At 39.3% G+C, this 17,594-nt stretch overlaps 2 protein-coding genes across 2 annotated transcripts in view; one reads left to right on the top strand and one right to left on the bottom strand.

The window, feature by feature from the left end:
• Positions 1–94: 94 nt before the first annotated feature.
• gipc3 (GIPC PDZ domain containing family, member 3) lies at positions 95–13,130 on the bottom strand. The gene is made up of 9 exons (XM_017413392.3): positions 12,923–13,130; positions 12,514–12,606; positions 9,095–9,202; positions 8,431–8,821; positions 5,840–6,025; positions 5,416–5,596; positions 2,442–2,551; positions 1,792–1,870; positions 95–513 (listed from the first exon to the last, which is right to left on the bottom strand). The coding sequence occupies exons 1-9, from the start codon at positions 12,949–12,951 to the stop codon at positions 362–364; spliced, it is 1,329 nt and encodes a 442-aa protein (XP_017268881.2). The 5' UTR covers positions 12,952–13,130; the 3' UTR covers positions 95–361.
• A 193-nt stretch (positions 13,131–13,323) lies between these two features.
• The window catches only part of si:zfos-943e10.1 (GRAM domain-containing protein 2B), a 12,388-nt gene continuing 8,117 nt past the window's right edge, over positions 13,324–17,594 (top strand). Inside the window, exon 1 of the mRNA XM_017413579.3 lies at positions 13,324–13,529. Within this exon, the coding sequence (XP_017269068.2) occupies positions 13,438–13,529 (92 nt within the window). The 5' untranslated portion in view covers positions 13,324–13,437. The remainder of the gene's footprint in view (positions 13,530–17,594) is intronic.

Raw genomic sequence — 17,594 nt, forward strand, 5'->3', positions numbered from 1 at the left:
CATTCCCACATGGTTCACAGATGTCCTCTGCTAAAGTGACTGCAAGTTTTTACCTTTAATCAAACATGGAAAAAAATGCATTTAGAACTAGGAATTGTTACAATCAGCATTTTATTGTCCACCTTTAAAAGGGAACCAGCACAGACTGCAAAAGAAATGAGTTTAAATCTCCTTTGCCTTTTTTTTTTTTTTGCATCAGTTGCATTTACAACGATGATCTGTTGGGAGCTCATTTAAAACTCAGAAGGAAAATTGCTCAAGTAAATGACTATTTAAACAATTATACATGTTGCTTTTTTACAACTGGCTGTACCAGGAAAGAGAACTAATGTCCTCTTTTTTGTTTTTTTTTTAGAAATCTCTACATTTTGCCATTTTTAACATCTCTAATAGCTCCCCATACGTCAAACAAAAACACATCAGGGAAACCAAAATCTCCCAGAACTGAGTCCAGCGCCTCTGCAAAGTCATCGGGGCTGTTCTTGTCTTTGCCCGCTTCCACAATGGTGGTTGCTGTGAAGAGAAGTTGATATAAGTTCTTTTTTTATCTTTTGCATATTATATCTAAAGTGAAATTCAACTATGTGTTATAAAAGTCAGAGACATTAATGTGAAATGACTTCTCAGTAAAGTCATTCACAAAATGCCCCTGTGGCATAAATTCAGTCTTTTTTGTTGTTGTTGTTGTTTTGTTTTTTTCTGTTTTTTCACTAAAGTCTCTCTATATTGCAAAGTGTAAAGACAAATGTCATAAATACAAGCATGCCTACGCAGATAACTGTGAATATGGCTTCCAGAGCAACAAAGGAATTTAACTTGATGAGATGCATTGTAGGAACGGTAGCTTCAGAACGGTCTAAAAATATATTAAAAAGGTATCATACAGTATTAGGCTGTCTAAATGATATTGAAACATTACAAACAGACTTATTTTATTTAAAGTAACACACATTATTTTAAAAAAAGTGCTCATCAAGGCAGAGTGAGTATCATATTTGCATATCTTTGGTCAAAAATAATCAGATTAATAAACTGTATTGTCTACATTTCATAAAATCATCCAGAAAAGTTTTGCATGGGCAAGCAACACACTGATAAAATCCAAATTTGTGTGCAGGAAATAAGCACTGTAAAATAAAGATTTTGAACTGTGTTCGCATTTGTGTTTGTTTGTTTTAACATAGATAGGCAAATATGCTGATAATATGCAGTAGAAGTCCATGGAGGACAAGAGGTTGTCCATTTGGAAATCAAACTCATATCTCTCTAACGACCAGCATATTAAAACTTGGCTGGTTGCCACTTTTCTATTTTACAATGTGGTTACATTCACTGAAAAGAATGGTACCACTGAGGACTATTTTATTTACTTTCTAAACTTTTGAATGATTACAGCAGCTAATAAGGTCTATCAATGGAAGTTTATTTTTCTAATTCTGAAAGTCCTGCTATGGAACCACTGAGCTGGGTGCTAATGACAAACGTTGTGTGAACAGCTTCTTGTTAAGATACTCCTGTTTGATGTCAGAAGCTAAAAGCCAGTTCAGCATTGGAAATTAAACTAAACCACCAAAGGAAAAACTGCTACTTCTTCTTGGAGGCACTTAACCACGATGTCAAAGATTTGCGGTCATGTTCGAGAGGAGATTTTTCTGCCTCTGATGTTACAAAGAGGTGGTGAAGCAGAAACCCAATAAATTCCAGTGATTTCTTGGTTTGCACGCTAGCATCTGTTCAGGACAGGATCTGCTCTGGGAGTCTAAATGTTGACTTTAATCTGGATCTTCTTACCCAGCTCCGGGTCTCTGATGCCCATGTAGCTCTCCAGCAGGTCGTCTACTTTCCTGGTGGCCTGTTCTTCAAACTCGCTCTGTTGGCAGAGCAGACAGGGAAAACACAGAGGTGTTTGTGGAAATATGATGGCAAAGGTATATTCACCTGCCAAAACATGCGAGGCCCCAAAAATATCTTGAACTAGGTTTGACTTCATGAAACATAAATACAGCTAAATTTATGGATTCACATTCTGGGTTCAGACAAACTTAGGGAGTGTTAATTGCATACAGAATATAATCAACTTGTCTTGTGTTTCAAACTAAGCCTTCAGTATTTCTTGAGCAACATTATTAGTGGATTCATGTTACACAATTGGAATATTCATGTGAATTCTTTTTTGTACTCTGTGAAGTGATTAGTTTGTTTATTTTTGTGAAAGTGGACTGTTTTTTAGAAGGTTTGATTCATTTCAGGTCAGGTCAGGCCTTGACTATTGCATGGACTTTTAAAATAAATAATTACATACAAAAAAATAAAATAAAATCAAGTCAAAAGATGCAGAACACGGGGTTGAAGGATGTGCTGAAGGAGTTTGAATTCTCTGTGTATATGACCAAATTAGGAAGTCCCAGAAGCCGTTGTCCGACGGGGCGTGTGAAACTCACCACTTCCTGAACTGTAGCAGCGCCCTTGGAACGCAGTCGAAGCGTCTCTCTGCCGTTCACCAACTTGCCCTCATTAGATTTTGGCGCTCTGGTCCTCAATCCGATCATGTCTAATCACGCAGAAAGAAAGTCATTAACCAAATCTAACAGTTTGTTTAGCTTAGTGGTTGTATACTCAGCTGTAAAACACAGTTTGGATGAGTCTTCCTGTATCTCCTTGTGTCTCAAGTCAGTGTTTCTGTATTATTTCCTAAGAAATGAGGATATCTAATAGTTTTTTTTACCTCACACATCACTTACCAGCCATCATAGTTTTGGAAATGTATGCCAGAGGGTAACTGAGGATAAAATGAGACACTCTTATCCATATTCCCAAACTTGGATGTAGACTGTCCTTCTCCCTTATGATGACATATTTTATTTTGAGTTGGTAAAGCTGTTATCCAGACGTCACCAGAATACTATCATCATTAGACTTAAAAAAATAAGCTTTAGCTAATAATAAATGATTATTGAGAGTATGAGTGGGCTGTATTTTAGGACCTTACTGAGGGAACCTCTCAGATAAAATGTGCTGGACTGTTAAGGTCTTGACCTTTCTAATCTTACGTCTTTATTTGGTGCAGCAAAGTTTACAGTGAGTGATATCTTGAAGACTACAGGACTTCTCTGTGGTGTTGCGATGCCTGCCTGGTTCTCAGGGAAACATTTTCAGCAAATATGCAAAAACCCTTGGGTCTGGGTGAAAATGCACATCTGTCTTTTTGCACTGTAGGTTGGTGACTCCAGAGGGAAAGAGAATGTCTCCCAGGGGGAGGTCAGACATCACCATTAGCTCTGTCACACAGAGTTTGTGACAAAAGCAGAAACGAACAAATTCATTCACTACATATAGAATTTATCAAGCTATGCAAAAACAGGTAAGGCCAATCTCCGTGACACGTGGTGCAAAAGATTTACTGTATGTAGTCTATTTTTTTAACCTCTGGAATGTTTGAGGGAGTTTCCCATATGCAAAATTCTCCTACTAGCTCCAGGATACCATTTTGTGTTATTTCCTGCAATAAATCTAATCCTACATTTTTAGAATACCCACATGGCAGATAAAAGACGTGTTTTAAGTATTGAAGACGAAATGGTGTGTGGCAGTACATTCAGGCTGGTGAGGTTCTGCTTAGCAGAAGTGTCCAGACTGGTGCTGAGATCATACTGAGATCATAGTCCTCATTCACACAGAGAGGGTAGAAGCAGGAATTTCGTGTGGAATGGAAGAGCGTGACAAGCGTGTAAATGTGTTGAGAGACTTGGATATGATGCTGATCCATTCTTGGTCAACAAGAATCCCCAGCAGTCCAAACACCCAGATCCCCACAGATTGCAGCTTTTGAAGAATATGTGTTCAGCTACTCGGTTCGGTCACAATTACCCTGTTTACTGTCCGCTGGCATCTTAATGTGGATGGAAATGGACTCGAGACAAGGGTCCTTAGTGGCGACAAGAGATACAGATCAGGAACAGGAAGTCAGACACTTGACTATGGATTTCGTTTCCTGTCTGATAAGCAACCAGTTCACGCTGTTCCACCCCTTTGGCCAGGTAGAGCATTTTATAGAAAGGAAAAAATAAAAACCTTCCCATGCCTATATGAAGTGCACAAAGTACAGATGCAAATGTTGCCAAGAAATGTTCCAGGAAGCAGCACAGAGCAGCTGACATGAAGTTTGTTCAATTTATGCATTTATTTATTTATAGATTGAACTGAATACAGGAATTAAACCACTTGTTTCCCCGAAGCAATTAAGTTGCAGGTTTTATCCCAGTTTGTCCATATTTCAGCATTTGCTTCTAAAATTATCCCTTTTTTTTTAAATTAAACAAATACTACTGTTCAAAAGTCTTTAGCCGCTCCCCATTCCTTTAAATTCTGCCTAAAAACAACAGGTTCTATGTACTTTTAAAGTGGTCTTAATAAATACTGTAGTTCTCTGGGCTTTCTGAAAGTTTTTGGAAATGTTCTGGTCATTGGAAACCTATTAACAGATTTTTAATGTGAATGTTTTCTTAAATTTCTTATGTTATGTTTAACACTATTATGTTATGCAATATAACACCTAATGTTACATTTTAAAAACAAGCCATGATGCAAATAAAACCCATCCATATAAAGTTAACTGTTTAGCTATTTACTGCACTTTTATAGAAAGAATTGTGTAACAGATGAACTACTGAAACAAGGGCAGTGGTTTTAAAGGTTGAGTTTGAAGACACCGTTTTTATAGGGTCGACACCTTTTTAGCACAAAGGTAGGAGGTAGGTTAAAGTTTAAACAGCCATTTATAAAATAGTGGTGTTGGCATTTTAAAGTAAGAAAGGGATAATGTCAAAAAGTGTTCCTCAGAAACATCAGTATTTCTGTCAGAAAGCTTTTATTTGGAGATGACCTGCAAGCCATAAATAAAATGTAATGCTTTTATCTTTTTTAAACAAGCCTCTGTCTAAATGATCACTCCGAAAAGCTAACGGTTTAGTTTGTTTTTGCTCTATTGTTTGTAAAATCAAATCTTAAGCTGTACTTTTTTTTTATAGTAGCACTTCAGAACGTCATTTCTCAAAAGACCAATGACCGAAGACCAAAACATTTACTGTAGATTCAGAGATCAAATACTTTTGCAGTATTGTTGGCAGGCAGCCAGTAATCTTTAAACCAATTGTCTCCTGTCTTCCTGTTTGGTGTAAGGGTAACTTCCTGGTTCCCAGCACCAAGAGCTCTGCTGGCTTTCAGTTTGTCATTTAATCATGGAGATACTTTAGATATAACAACTGATAGACAGACTTTTTGATCCAAACATGTACAAGGAGGCCATTTGTCTTAATAGCGTTGGGAGCAAAGACTCGGTGTCAGCTCGTATGTTGAGTGCAAACTCAGCCAACATTTTTGACCTAAAAATCCCACAGTTTTACATTGTTTACTCACCAAAGGCCTTCTTTGGCTCCACAAGGCGGAGAGTGAAGGGGAGGCTTCTTGGTTGCTCTTTTAGCATCTTTGCCACTTCATAGTGTCGACATCCCACAATGCTCTGGTCGTTTATAGCCTCAATATGGTCACCAATGCATACCATCTTCAGCCGGTCTATAGTGCTGCCTTCTTTTATTCTCTGAAGGAGGAAAGGGGGGCCTGAACTCGTACTTGTATCGTAAAACTTAATCAGATGATATGTTATTGATAAGAAAGTGGAAAACCGATTCTTAAAGTTTTCTTTGTCAGTAAATAACAAACGCTTTTGCCTCTGTGCAATCAAGTTTGTTTTTTTAATTACTTTCTCTTAACTGAAAAGTGAAGCTGAAGAAACACAAATTTGCTGTTCTTCAACGATTGTGTTGCTCTTCCTACCATTCACCTTAATAAAAGCATATCCAGCTCCGTTGTCTGTGATGGTGAGACCCAAAGCATCTTCTGTCTTTGTCACCTCCACTTCTTTTGTCTCCCCTCTGACGTGAGCGAAGATGAAGTCCTCCAGGCCAATCTGTCCCCCCAGCAGCTTTTGCATGTCCACCTTATGGGAGTTCAGGGTACAGAAAAGGATCTAAAGGGACACCAAAAAAAATGGCTTTGATAGAATCCAGTTTTCACATTCATTATGCAAGCGTTTATCTGTTCGGCATATCTTTGTGTTTGTCATAAAGCTGCATTAATCTCACCATTTCTGAATGATTGTTTTGAATTGGGTTATATTAGAATTGCCTCACCAATTATAGTCATTTCTGGTAGTATGGTTAAATATATGGTATAGTAAGTTCTTTCGGGTTCTTCAAGGGTTGCCACAGCGAGCGTAAAATGATTGTTTTACGCCGGAGGCCCTTCCTGTTGCAAATTAAGAGAACGCAATATTCTTTTTATTTGTCAAGCATCTGATCAGATCTTTTTGAGTTATGCAATATAGAAAATGAACAGCAGAGGGCAGTAGACTCAAAAGGTTTGTTTTTAAATTGTTTTTTCCCAGACTAGAGCTCAGTTCAGCCATTAAAATAAATCCTGAAGATCTTTTAATGTTTAAGCTTTACAAAAATTAAAGAAATAATGCAAAGCAGTTTAAATGACATAACCCTGTTACATAATTTCCTGAAATCATGTAATCTGTCTAAATCTCTACACTCAGCAATGAATTTTAGAAAATGTGTTTTGCACTTTTGATCTTTTTTACTTTTCACAACCTTAAGTCTGTTTGCATCTTTCCTCTTTAATTTATGGCCTCAATAAACTAACAACAACAAAAATGTTATCGGTCTTCAGCTTCAAGGTCTTGCATTGTTTGACAATCCATGAAGGAAATTAAAGATAACCTTAATGAACTGTTATCTTCCAGTACCTGTTCAACAGAACTGTCTTTACAAAGAGAATTATCTGACTGGAGTCCAAGGTCGTCTCCTACATCTGACTGCACTTTAGATGTTCTGCTTCTCTTCAGTCCAGTGGAGGTCAAGGAAAGTGCTTTTCAACGGTTACAGTGAATTTCTTATGTCTGAAGGTCCATGTGCACTTCAAGGTCCTGCAGATGCACAAGTTGAAGCAGCAACTGGACTGATATTCTGGTTCAAACGTGCCATTAAATTATTCTGCATTTTTTAAGTGAAATATAAGCAATAGTTCTTTTTCTAAATTATCCAGCTTTTGTGTTAGTCTCCAAACATCTCTGTTCACAGCAAGTAAACACCCTGAATGAGACATCAAGCATGTAAACTGTTTTTTTTTTCAGCTGACGATTTTGTTGCATTTGGAAAAGAGCTTCTGTGAGTTGTATACACCATGCAAACAACAACAAACTGCAGCTTTTTACTACTCTCAGTCATTCTGGTTTAAGGAGTCTGAAAGCACTTATTGAAGCTACTGTCAAATCCTTGTGCCACAAAAGGAAGATGTGCCGATTTCCCTGCTTGACAAGATCAAGCACATTTGTAATCCTTCATGTCCATGAACTACACAGATAGGAAAAGCCTTCAGGACAGCCTTGAATGCTGATAAGTTTATGATAAAGTCAGTGTTGGATAGTACTTTTGTCTGTTGCCAAGTTCAGTATGAGGAATTGGACAGAAAAGCACCGACCATTAGTTTGAGTAAAAGTGTTTGAAGTTATGTTAAATGCTTGGCACAGGTTTATGTAGCAAAGTATTTTCTGTAGACAAAATAAGCTCAAAATGTAAGATCACAGGCATAAACTTAACACATTTTCTTTCTTCTGAAGATTGTTCTCTAACTAATACGTGTCCAAAGCACAGAAAGTGTGCTGGTATCCAGGTGGAAGTCTTTAATGTCGTTTAGCAGTGAGAACAGAATCAGGTGGCAGTGCTCAGGTTGGGCCACATCTGATCTGCTGAAGGCTCGGTCTGATCTCGTGTCAAACACTCCAGTCTTGTGAGTCACGGCTTGCTGTCACCTGACCACACAAAGCCGTTTGAGTCCCTTTCTCAGGTTCAAGTTGCCCATCTATAGTTTCATCTAACTGTGCAACTATTTTTAAAAAATACCTGTATTGTTAGTTTTATTTTCTTTATACCACAAACTTATACAGATATGTAAATATTTTGATTTTGAAAAACTGAAAATTGCCTTTTTTTGTCTATTCAATTTAGCTTTTCATTTATTTTCTAAACTAAAACATTTTTAGAAGTAAACTGACCATCAGCTGGGTTTGTTCTGCTTTGATATCAGATCCATGTTTTCTTGACGCAAATGTGTGGAAGTTTACGGCTTACAAAACATTATCTAGTTATTTGTTTCCACTATTGATCCCTGCCTGGAAGCACATGAGTGCAAAGTCTGGCAGATAATAGGAGGAAATTATCTTCAGCAACGCATCATGGAAAAAAAACAGCAATTGAAACCTAACACCTGTTTACAACGGGCTACAAAGAGGAGAAAGAAAAGACGGACAAACTAGTTTTTTTTTTTTAAATTGTGAGGATTTTCAGTGTCACTTTGTAATCGTGTTACCTCTGAGGGGGAGATGTGGAACACCTCTGCAATCTTGGCATACAGCTCCTTGACATTAGTAAATCCATGGATGCGGCCCGTTGGACTCCCATGAGCCAGCTGGGTGTGGAAGATGAGCCTTGGTCTTGGGTATTCTGGTGGATCTGTTGGTGGAGGTGAAGGTGGAGGGAGCGGGGGAGCTGTGGGCTCCGTACACCCCTGATTCTGGGCCTTCTGATCCTCCATGGCCTCGACCACTACTGCCTTGGAGTTTTGCGGGCTCATAAGCTTGCCGTTCTGCATTGGCCCCAGCTCAGGTTGTGAGCCCTGCCTCTGAGCTGCTTTGTCAGAAAAAGAAACACTCCTTCCCCGCCTTGGGCCGATCAAACACCCGACCAACCACCCAAAAGCTCTGGAGAGGAACACCCATAAATAAGTGATTAGTGTAACCTGGTACCAGGAGTTCTACCAGGTAGAAACCCAACACCCGTTGACTATATGTGCTACACCTGAGCCTTTAGCATCTCACGGAAAGAGAGCACAAATAAAGCACACCATGTAAAGGTTTTTAATACACGACACGGTTAAACCGCTAATCCTTCATATCAGTTGAGCAACGTGACATGTCACAAAACCCGTCACCCTCGAAGTGTGAACAGCGCGCTAAAGTATGAAAATGTCCCACATATCTGCAAAATGACTCCCACACTGGGAACCACAGACAATGTCCCAGTGTTCCTGGTAAGATGATCTTCCTGGGTAGGCAGTGAGATGTAGCTGCCCGCTGGCATCGCTGAAAGAAAAAAGGTTGTTGCTGGGGTAAATTCTTGTTGATGTGCTGACCTTTTATCCTCAGCCAACAGATACAGAATATGTGTATATATAAATCCAAACATTTAAACTGCATAGACCAGGGGTGTCCAATCCTGGTCCTGGAGGGCCACTATCCTGCATGTTTTCCTTGTTTCCCTGCTCCAACACACCTGATTCAGTGGTTAAATCACCTCTTCATGTTCTGCAGAAGCCTGTTAATCACCCATGGATTCAAATCAGCTGTGTTGGAGCAGAGAAACAAGTAAAACATGCAGGATAGTGGCCCTCCAGGACCAGGGTTGGACACTCCTGGCATAGACTGTTGATTTTTCCTTATAAGATCTGCTTTTTAACAAGTCGGGTTTTTGTCACAAAAATTCGTGTCTGATGTTGAATGTGGTTTTGCAAATATAGGATAATCAGAGAAACTAAAACAGATGAAAGGCAGAGATAAGCTTGAAAAGGGGATTTACCTTTATCGTCAATGCATTAGAAAACAAGTCTATCTTTGTTGGCTACCTCACAAACCCTGACTTTGTCACAAAAATCCGTGACATCCAGACTTTTTCTTTTTTTTTTTTTGCACTCTGTCACGGCGATCATTTGTGCTCGACATTGTGTTTGCATCACCCCATGTGAGGCACAAGCCTTGCTAATGGGGGAAATTTCCGTGTCAGGGCACAACAAGAAACAAACACTCTGCCTTTTAAATGTGGAAATTCCACCAAAAAAAATCCCATTTTAAAAATGCCAACGGGGAATGTGTCATCAGCTGTGTGACTGCAGTCAGATGACTCTGCTTATAGCTGACCGATTTAAATTCCTGGTGATACACATTTTCAGGGTTAAATAATCTTGTATGCAATCAGTTTTTGCTACATTTGTGTTAAGTTGTCCTGGCACGTACAGCATTTTATCATGGCTCCATTTGTTAAGCATGAGCATTATTTTTGAAGTGTCTGATATTTAAATGTGTTATCATACAGTGTCAGAACGTATTCCACGAAAACAACACGTTCTTCCAGGGTAAAATAAGGGTACAAACAGTGTTGTTCTTTTCCATCTTGCTTCATAAGCATGACCATGTCCCCGTGATACGAAGGGCATGGCTACAGCTGCGTGTGCATCACAACCCTTCGGGTCAAAGGGCTGCTCGCCTACCCAGGACCTCCAAGTAAACCATGCGGCACAGTTTTCCTATGGTTTTTATCTTCCCTTTTTACAGAAATTAGGCACAATCAAAGAACGTGAACCAATGAGCTATATCGAATGCACACATTCTAGATGAGAAATGTGATGAGGCGAGCTGTACAAGAGGCCAACGAAGCTCCTACACACATTCTCACTGCTCAAAAAAACCCTTCATATGCTTTTAAAGACAGCAACAAGAATCAATTACAATGAAATATACAAAGTTCTTATTTTATTATACCAGCTCATGCTTCGAAGTAGAGACACACAAAAGAGTGTGATGACAAATATGAGAGGCTCTCAGTTTATAGGCTGCTGAGAGGTAGTGTGTTTTTTTTTCTTCATTGTTGTTAAAGTCTTTTACAAATATTGACAAAACCAAGGTTGAGTAAATTGAGTTCAGTTGGTCAATATTAACAAAACGTGTGGTCTGTATTTCACTTCTTGTCATACAACGCACCGCCATTCGCCTTTCAGCCCAATTCAAGATGGCTGCCACAGTCAACTGACCTTAAAAAGTAAAAAAAAAAAAACAACAACACCACCATAATAACAATAACTGTCAGTTTTACAGATCTTGACCTAATCAGCATCATATTTTGAGAGCTAAGCGACTGCAGCAGATCTTTATTTAAAATCTTGGCATTGAATATTTGCAGTCATTTCTGGCAGATGGACTTCAATGAAACTTTGAGGAAATAGTCATTTGATGTACCTCTACAACTAACTAACTTTTGGAGCTTACCCAGTTCATGATATCATTATAGAAAACTGACATTACAAACACACAAAATGAATTTAATCCAGTCAGTTTCACAGATATTACACTAAAACTATTCAACCTTATCATATCTTCTGTTGTTTCCATCTGGCTTACAGTTCTTTTAATTGTAATTGTATGCAGCTATAAGATTTGGCCAATATATATATATATACAGTTTTTGACTCACTGAGAAATATTCACTAACATTTTATGGTGTTTGCTTTCATTTTGACCTTTCTCCTAAATACTACCAAAACACCAGAAGAGGAGGGAGAATATAATCACCAGCCATGAAGAGCGTTTCATTTAGTAATCAGTCTAGAGACACATTCAAAAATAACTTCTTTACGACAACTGTGATAAAAAACCTAAAGATTATGACTGACAGGAATGCTGTTTGCCCTTATTGGTTTGAATCCAGGTCATTGTGATCATTTGTGAAATATAGTGTAAGGTTTTATGGTTCGTATAAAAATAAATAAATAAAATCAAACCTTACAAGTAATCAAATTACATCAAACACTTTCCCACTGAGATGATATCTTTGGGTGATTACCCTTCTGTGTTTAAATAATAAGGAATAAGAATCATCTACAGCAACAATGATTCAACACAGAGAAGCCTAATTACCCACACCGCTCCTACGCCACCTTATTGCGTTACACACTTCCTTATGAAGCATGATTTCCTTCCCCATATCTGCCTTGTTTCCAGGCAGTGGAGACGTCAGGGAAGTCCTTGTGTACGGGCCAGATTGTGTGAGGGTGGTGTGTTTGCTGCGCCACACTGCCTCTTCTGTGTCTGGTGGCGTGGTGGCGACTGAACTGCCTGGTGAGGAGGGGGGGGCGAAAGGCGTCCAATGCGGACATTTGTATACCTTTCTCTGAACTGCTACCTGATAAGAATCTTGTTTTATGTGTTCAAGGTCTTTGTTAATAGTGTGTTGACATGTTAGGATTTTTCATTAGCTTGAACTGATTTCTTGTGATGTGACAAATCAGTAAAGTCAGAAGGCGCTAAGATGTGTAGACATTTGAATTGTGTTTTAACCACAAAAATCTACCTAATAAATCTCTTCCTAGCCTCTTATTTTATAAGTTTTGCTTTTAATGGAGGGCGTCTCCTCACAACTTTCCCGACAGAGGCCAAAGTTCAGGGTCAGCTTCTGGAAACACTTCTCCACACTTCTCAAGGTTACTTTAGGTCCCTGCAGTGTCAACTAACGCAAGCCCTTCCACTTCAGGTAAAAAGTTAATCTTCTCAATTCGCCAACCTTGTGCAACGTATTCCATTTAGAAAACAAAACAGTCATTTAGCGTGATGACATTGTGACTCACCTTCCAGCATAATTTAGCATATGGCCTTGAATTGCTGATTGTACAATAGATGAGAGACATTGCCATTGTTGCTTGAGGAGTTGGTTGTTCTCCCTAAGGAGGAGGGTTGCATCAAAAGGTGTTTCAGGGTGTGGTATAAAACAAAAGTCATGTGCACATTGTGTTCTGTGCTGCAGATTTTCATATTCACACATATGAGTCACTTTTTGGCTCAGTAGACCTGATTATATTCAAGTTTTATTTGCACTGTCAGCTTTTGCATTTTAAATGGCTTCAAGTCATCATTTTAACCATTACTATTATTCATATAAAGAAATTAATGTATTAAAATATATCTGCATTTGAATTAAACTAATCAGACAGGCGTGTACAATTTTATGTTACTTTTCTTAATATTGACTTAACTTACCTTTCATGAGACAAACAGAATTTCTGCATGAAAACTGGCACTAAGTAGGCCCCACCCAGGTTTATATGACAATACGACAGTTTTTCTCTATATATATTAGGTTTAACTGTTCAAGCAATTATAAATCTATTGATCTATTCGAGTAAGGAAATTAACTTTTGCTTAAAAATTACTGATTAAAAGACCCAAACACGTGAAATAATATCAGGCCCTGTGTAAATTAGGTCTAAAGGCAGGGGCAGCCCCTTTACCATATAAGGTAAATGGGCGGTCGGCTTAGGCCAACTACCTCATTCTGATTGGATAACACATCTGACATGACCGTTTTTTCTCATGCCCTCGCCGATTCTGATTGGTCTTCTGACTTGGTCCGATTTAGGATCATTATCCTAATCAGCCGTGTATGAAGTAGGGGGAGAGAAGGGGCAAAAAAAAGCAGAAGCCAAACAAGAACGGTGGAGTTTGGCGTGGAGAGTCGTTTCTACACGAATCGACCACCACTGGCTGAGGGAAGAATGCTTGAAAACAAGAAAGAGAGGTTGAAAACCTTCCTCAGGAAGATCGACGAGAAGGCCATCGTCAGAATAAAACACTTCATGAAGGAGAGGTGAGTGGAATGATCGCGGCTAGCTCAGCCGCTATCTTCCGCCGGTTGCTGGTGAGCATCATCTGAAGGGTGGATGCTAATGTTTATTGTTTGTTTCTTTGCTGACAACTGCTTGCCCGGGAAGAATATGATTATTGTAGCTGTTGTGGCAACATAACGTTGAAAACAGCCGTGTGAAATGTGTCTTACGGAGGAGAGTCAGTGGTACAAACCGCTAGCATGCTAACCGTCCCCCGAGCAGAGGATGTGATGACATTTAAATTAAGATAACGTTTCAGTCTCGGTTTGTTAAATTTATAGGTATGATGGCTGAGTTTGAACTCCTTTAAAAAAAATAAGATACAAGAGTACTCATAGCGGTATATTTTGAGAGCATATTTTTATAGCAAAACACCAGGAATTAATCTTAGACACCCGAAAAGACCTTAAATGTTTAACGAAAGGCCTGGAAGACAAAGTTGTACATTAGTCAAACGGCAATACTCTTTAGCTGGATGATTATCTAAGTCTAAATATTGTCATGGGCTCTTTGTGACATTACAGATATTGACTAAATTGTTTAATTTCTGAAATTTCTCAAACCCCCCCCATAATAACACCCCAGTGATTGACCCACATTAGTGTTATATGAGGTATTAGTACCACAGTAAACACAAGCTACTGTAGGTAATCCAGTGAGTGTAAATAAGCAGCGTGGCCAGTGGAAAATTGGCGTAAAGAAAAGCTAATCCAGATTGGTTGGTTTGTTAATCTCGCCTTTGCCTACAGCTTGGAAATCATGACTTCATCCACCTGCTCATGTGGCATCCACACTTTGCTCTTCCATCATCCAGGCCCGTTCAGTTTAACAGGTGGAAAGGACTCGTGTGTGTACACCAGTCTCACTCACATTCGCTCCCTTCACACAAACTGTGCCGTGTGCCTTACTACATCCCTACAAACATGTCCACGTTTTCTAAGAATAGTCTATTTTTAGGCTTCGTGAGTAGACCACAGGTGGTCTACGGTGTTATATAAACGCGCTCGGGATCTCGCTGTCGGTTCTCCGTGTCCTCTAGGTTTTGCCTTTAGCATTCCAACCCATAGATGGCCGTTCGCAGGCGTGAAAGAGCTCTGCCAATCAGAGGTGGCCTGCTGGTTATCGGAGCACTTATGGTGAGTCTGTGTAGTATGGAATGGTGGGTGGTTATCAGTTTCAAGAATGTACTCATACTGGAGGCCGTATCAGGCTTTAATGAACTAAGGCTCTTGCCATGTAAAAGCAAGTCACCCTTTAAATTTAAATGCCCAGAATTAAGTCAACATTTTAAATGACACTGCTGCAATTACGCACAGCTGATGGCAGCAAAGCAAGCTTCAGCACTGGACATTGCTTGCTTTTTTTGTAAGATGCTTTTGCTGTCCGGGAAAAAAAAAAATGAATTGCCTGGTACTAGGGAAGAACCCTGGCACAGCTGCAGTGCTTGTGGAAATGCAAGATCCTAGAATAGGCAGGGTGGGGCAGCTTTGCATGCATCCTGCTGGCTCCAGGAAGATGCTCCCAGGAGAGAGCTTCGATACGGCTGTGGGCTGTGAAACTTTGTAGGTCTTAATTATGAGATGTGCACCGGGCACAGAGAGAGAACACCCATGTTAAAGACAGAAAGCCACATCTGCAGGACTGTCTATTGCCTGATGACGGGTTGCAGGCTACCTAGCTGGTACCAGCTGCAGTTATGCTTTGCCTCTGTCAGACTAGTGCGAATGACTACTCTGCTACCCTTTGTCACACAGCCAAGAAAAAGGCTATATTCTTCTTAGCAGTTTCACCTTAAGATTCTCACAGGAGCCTGCTGAATTCCACTTAAAGTAGTAGCTAGAAGTCGGTCTAATTTCAGGTCCACAAAGGCTTATCTAAAACTTAACTGATTACTATTTGATTTTGTAAATGGTGTCATGACGTATTCCTCTCTATTCATAACAAGAAGGAAGTAAAAAAAAAAAAAATGTAGTGTATGTTTCTGTCACCTTGCTTCCTTGTCATATTTAAATAGTAAAAACTTGGACAACGAGGAAGAATTGAGAAACGGAAACATGGAAAACAAGAGAGCTTGTTGTTTAATGGAGTATAATGTGTTTGCATTAGTCAGGGTTTCAATATGAACTGCTCATTAAAGTCTGTAATGTATGAAGGGACAAAATAACCACAGCTTTCTGAAACAGAAGTGTCAAAAAAAAGTAACTGAATGACTCGGGTAATCAACCCAATCTGAATTGGTTCAATTAAAAATGATACTTTTTTGTTATTTAACATGCAGTGTGGAATTGACCTTTTTCCCTTTTTAGATCAGGGATGTCAAACTCCTGGAAGTTTTATGTTTTTCTGCTCCAACACACCAAAATCAGACAGTTTATTTACCTCCTCACCAAATCATCAAGTTCTCTAGCAGCACGTCCACAAGTCATCCATTTAAATCAGGTGTTTTTAAAGCAAGAACATCTAAAACATGCAGGAGAACGACTCCTGAGGCACAGAGTTTGACACATGCGCTTTAGATGGACGGCATGTCAGCTATAAATCAGGCCGTACAAAGTTTTAAAGGCGAGCAGCATTTAAATAATTTATACCACAACTATCTTAGGCACTCTGCCCTTTCAGACAACCAGGTGTCCTAAGTTGCTGACATTAAGAGTTTATTTTTGGACCTTCAGTGAGTGTACTTTTACGTTTTGGTTTTGGTTTGTAGGTTTTCCTACTCAGTTTTCTCTGCATGCTTGCCCCGTCATTCCTCGAGTGCAGTTATTTTGAAGAAGGGCTTCTCTGTTTCTGAGCCCAGTTTGCATGAAGGAAGTTACAGGGCACGCTGCGTGCATAAGGCCTCATGACTTCCCATTCCAAAACACAGCCCCAGTTATTAAGTAAGACGTCCACAGATCTCTGTTACACAAGGGACAAAAGCACACAGTTTCCTGCTGTGGAGCACTGGCAGGGTGCCAGAGGAATATTTTGGGTTGTAGTTTTGTTTATGGCACAAAGTAGACCAAATGTCAAACCTATTGAATAAACAAATTCACTTAGTAATTGTTTTTTTTGCACACTACATTACCTCAGAAAATGACCGAAGGTTTGTTTTGAATAAGCTGAAGAGGTATCAGTTTGTTGTATTTAAAAGTTATACCCGTTTTGTCCAGAAGATGGTGCTGTCACACCATGTGGCTCCGCTCCTGTTTTCTAGAAAGGTATTAAAACTTCAGGAAGCCTCACAAGAGAACCTGTGGTTCATGTTGCTACAGCAGCCGCTTTGCTCATAGGAGAGTTCTGCTTCGAGGCAATTTTGTCTTAAGGGTGTTAGCTCTGCAGACCAGCTAACGGAGAGGACATCTGCAGCAGGACTACTGGGATCATCTGTCTCAACTCGGGACAGAAAAAAGCATCACATCTCTTTACTCCAAGGAGTTGTTGCCGACTGGAGTGTCATGCGCTTGAGAAATTAGTCCCTGCTTCGGTCAAAACAAGATTTCGGAAACTTTAAACCTATTGCAGAGTCACGTTTGTTTTTGTACTGGTTGGCGTGATGTCATGTTTTAATTATCGACACAAAAGTTCTTTTTCTGGAACAAAGATAACGAGTGGCCTGCAACCTCTTTGGAGATTTTCTTCAAGCCTTGTTGGTACATAAAACAATGATAAGATAAATTTGTTTATAGAAACGCTTATACGGTTGGTGTTGCATGTTTGTCATTTGAGAGAAATTTAATGGGTTTGCCCTTTTGTCCACATTGGTTTATACATCACATTTAGTTAAATATTTACCTACGTTGTACACCTTTCCTTAATTCAACATCTCAGGACTGCAGACTTTTAAGTAGGAAAATTTATGGTTTTGCAATGTTTTATCTATTAAGTTGTTTTATAAATGTGATAAAACACTGGCCTATTTATCCAATAATAACATGAGATGGTGAGCAACTCTTCACTGAGATGATAGGTTTTGTATCTGGAACACAGCAGCTCTGAAAGGCCTCAGGACTGTAGCCAGGATCGTGTTTGGGATGATTTGATAACTGTCAGATCCATTTCAACCC

Source organism: Kryptolebias marmoratus, linkage group LG24 (genome assembly GCF_001649575.2).
Source record: "Kryptolebias marmoratus isolate JLee-2015 linkage group LG24, ASM164957v2, whole genome shotgun sequence".
In the NCBI taxonomy this organism is placed as follows: domain Eukaryota; kingdom Metazoa; phylum Chordata; class Actinopteri; order Cyprinodontiformes; family Rivulidae; genus Kryptolebias; species Kryptolebias marmoratus.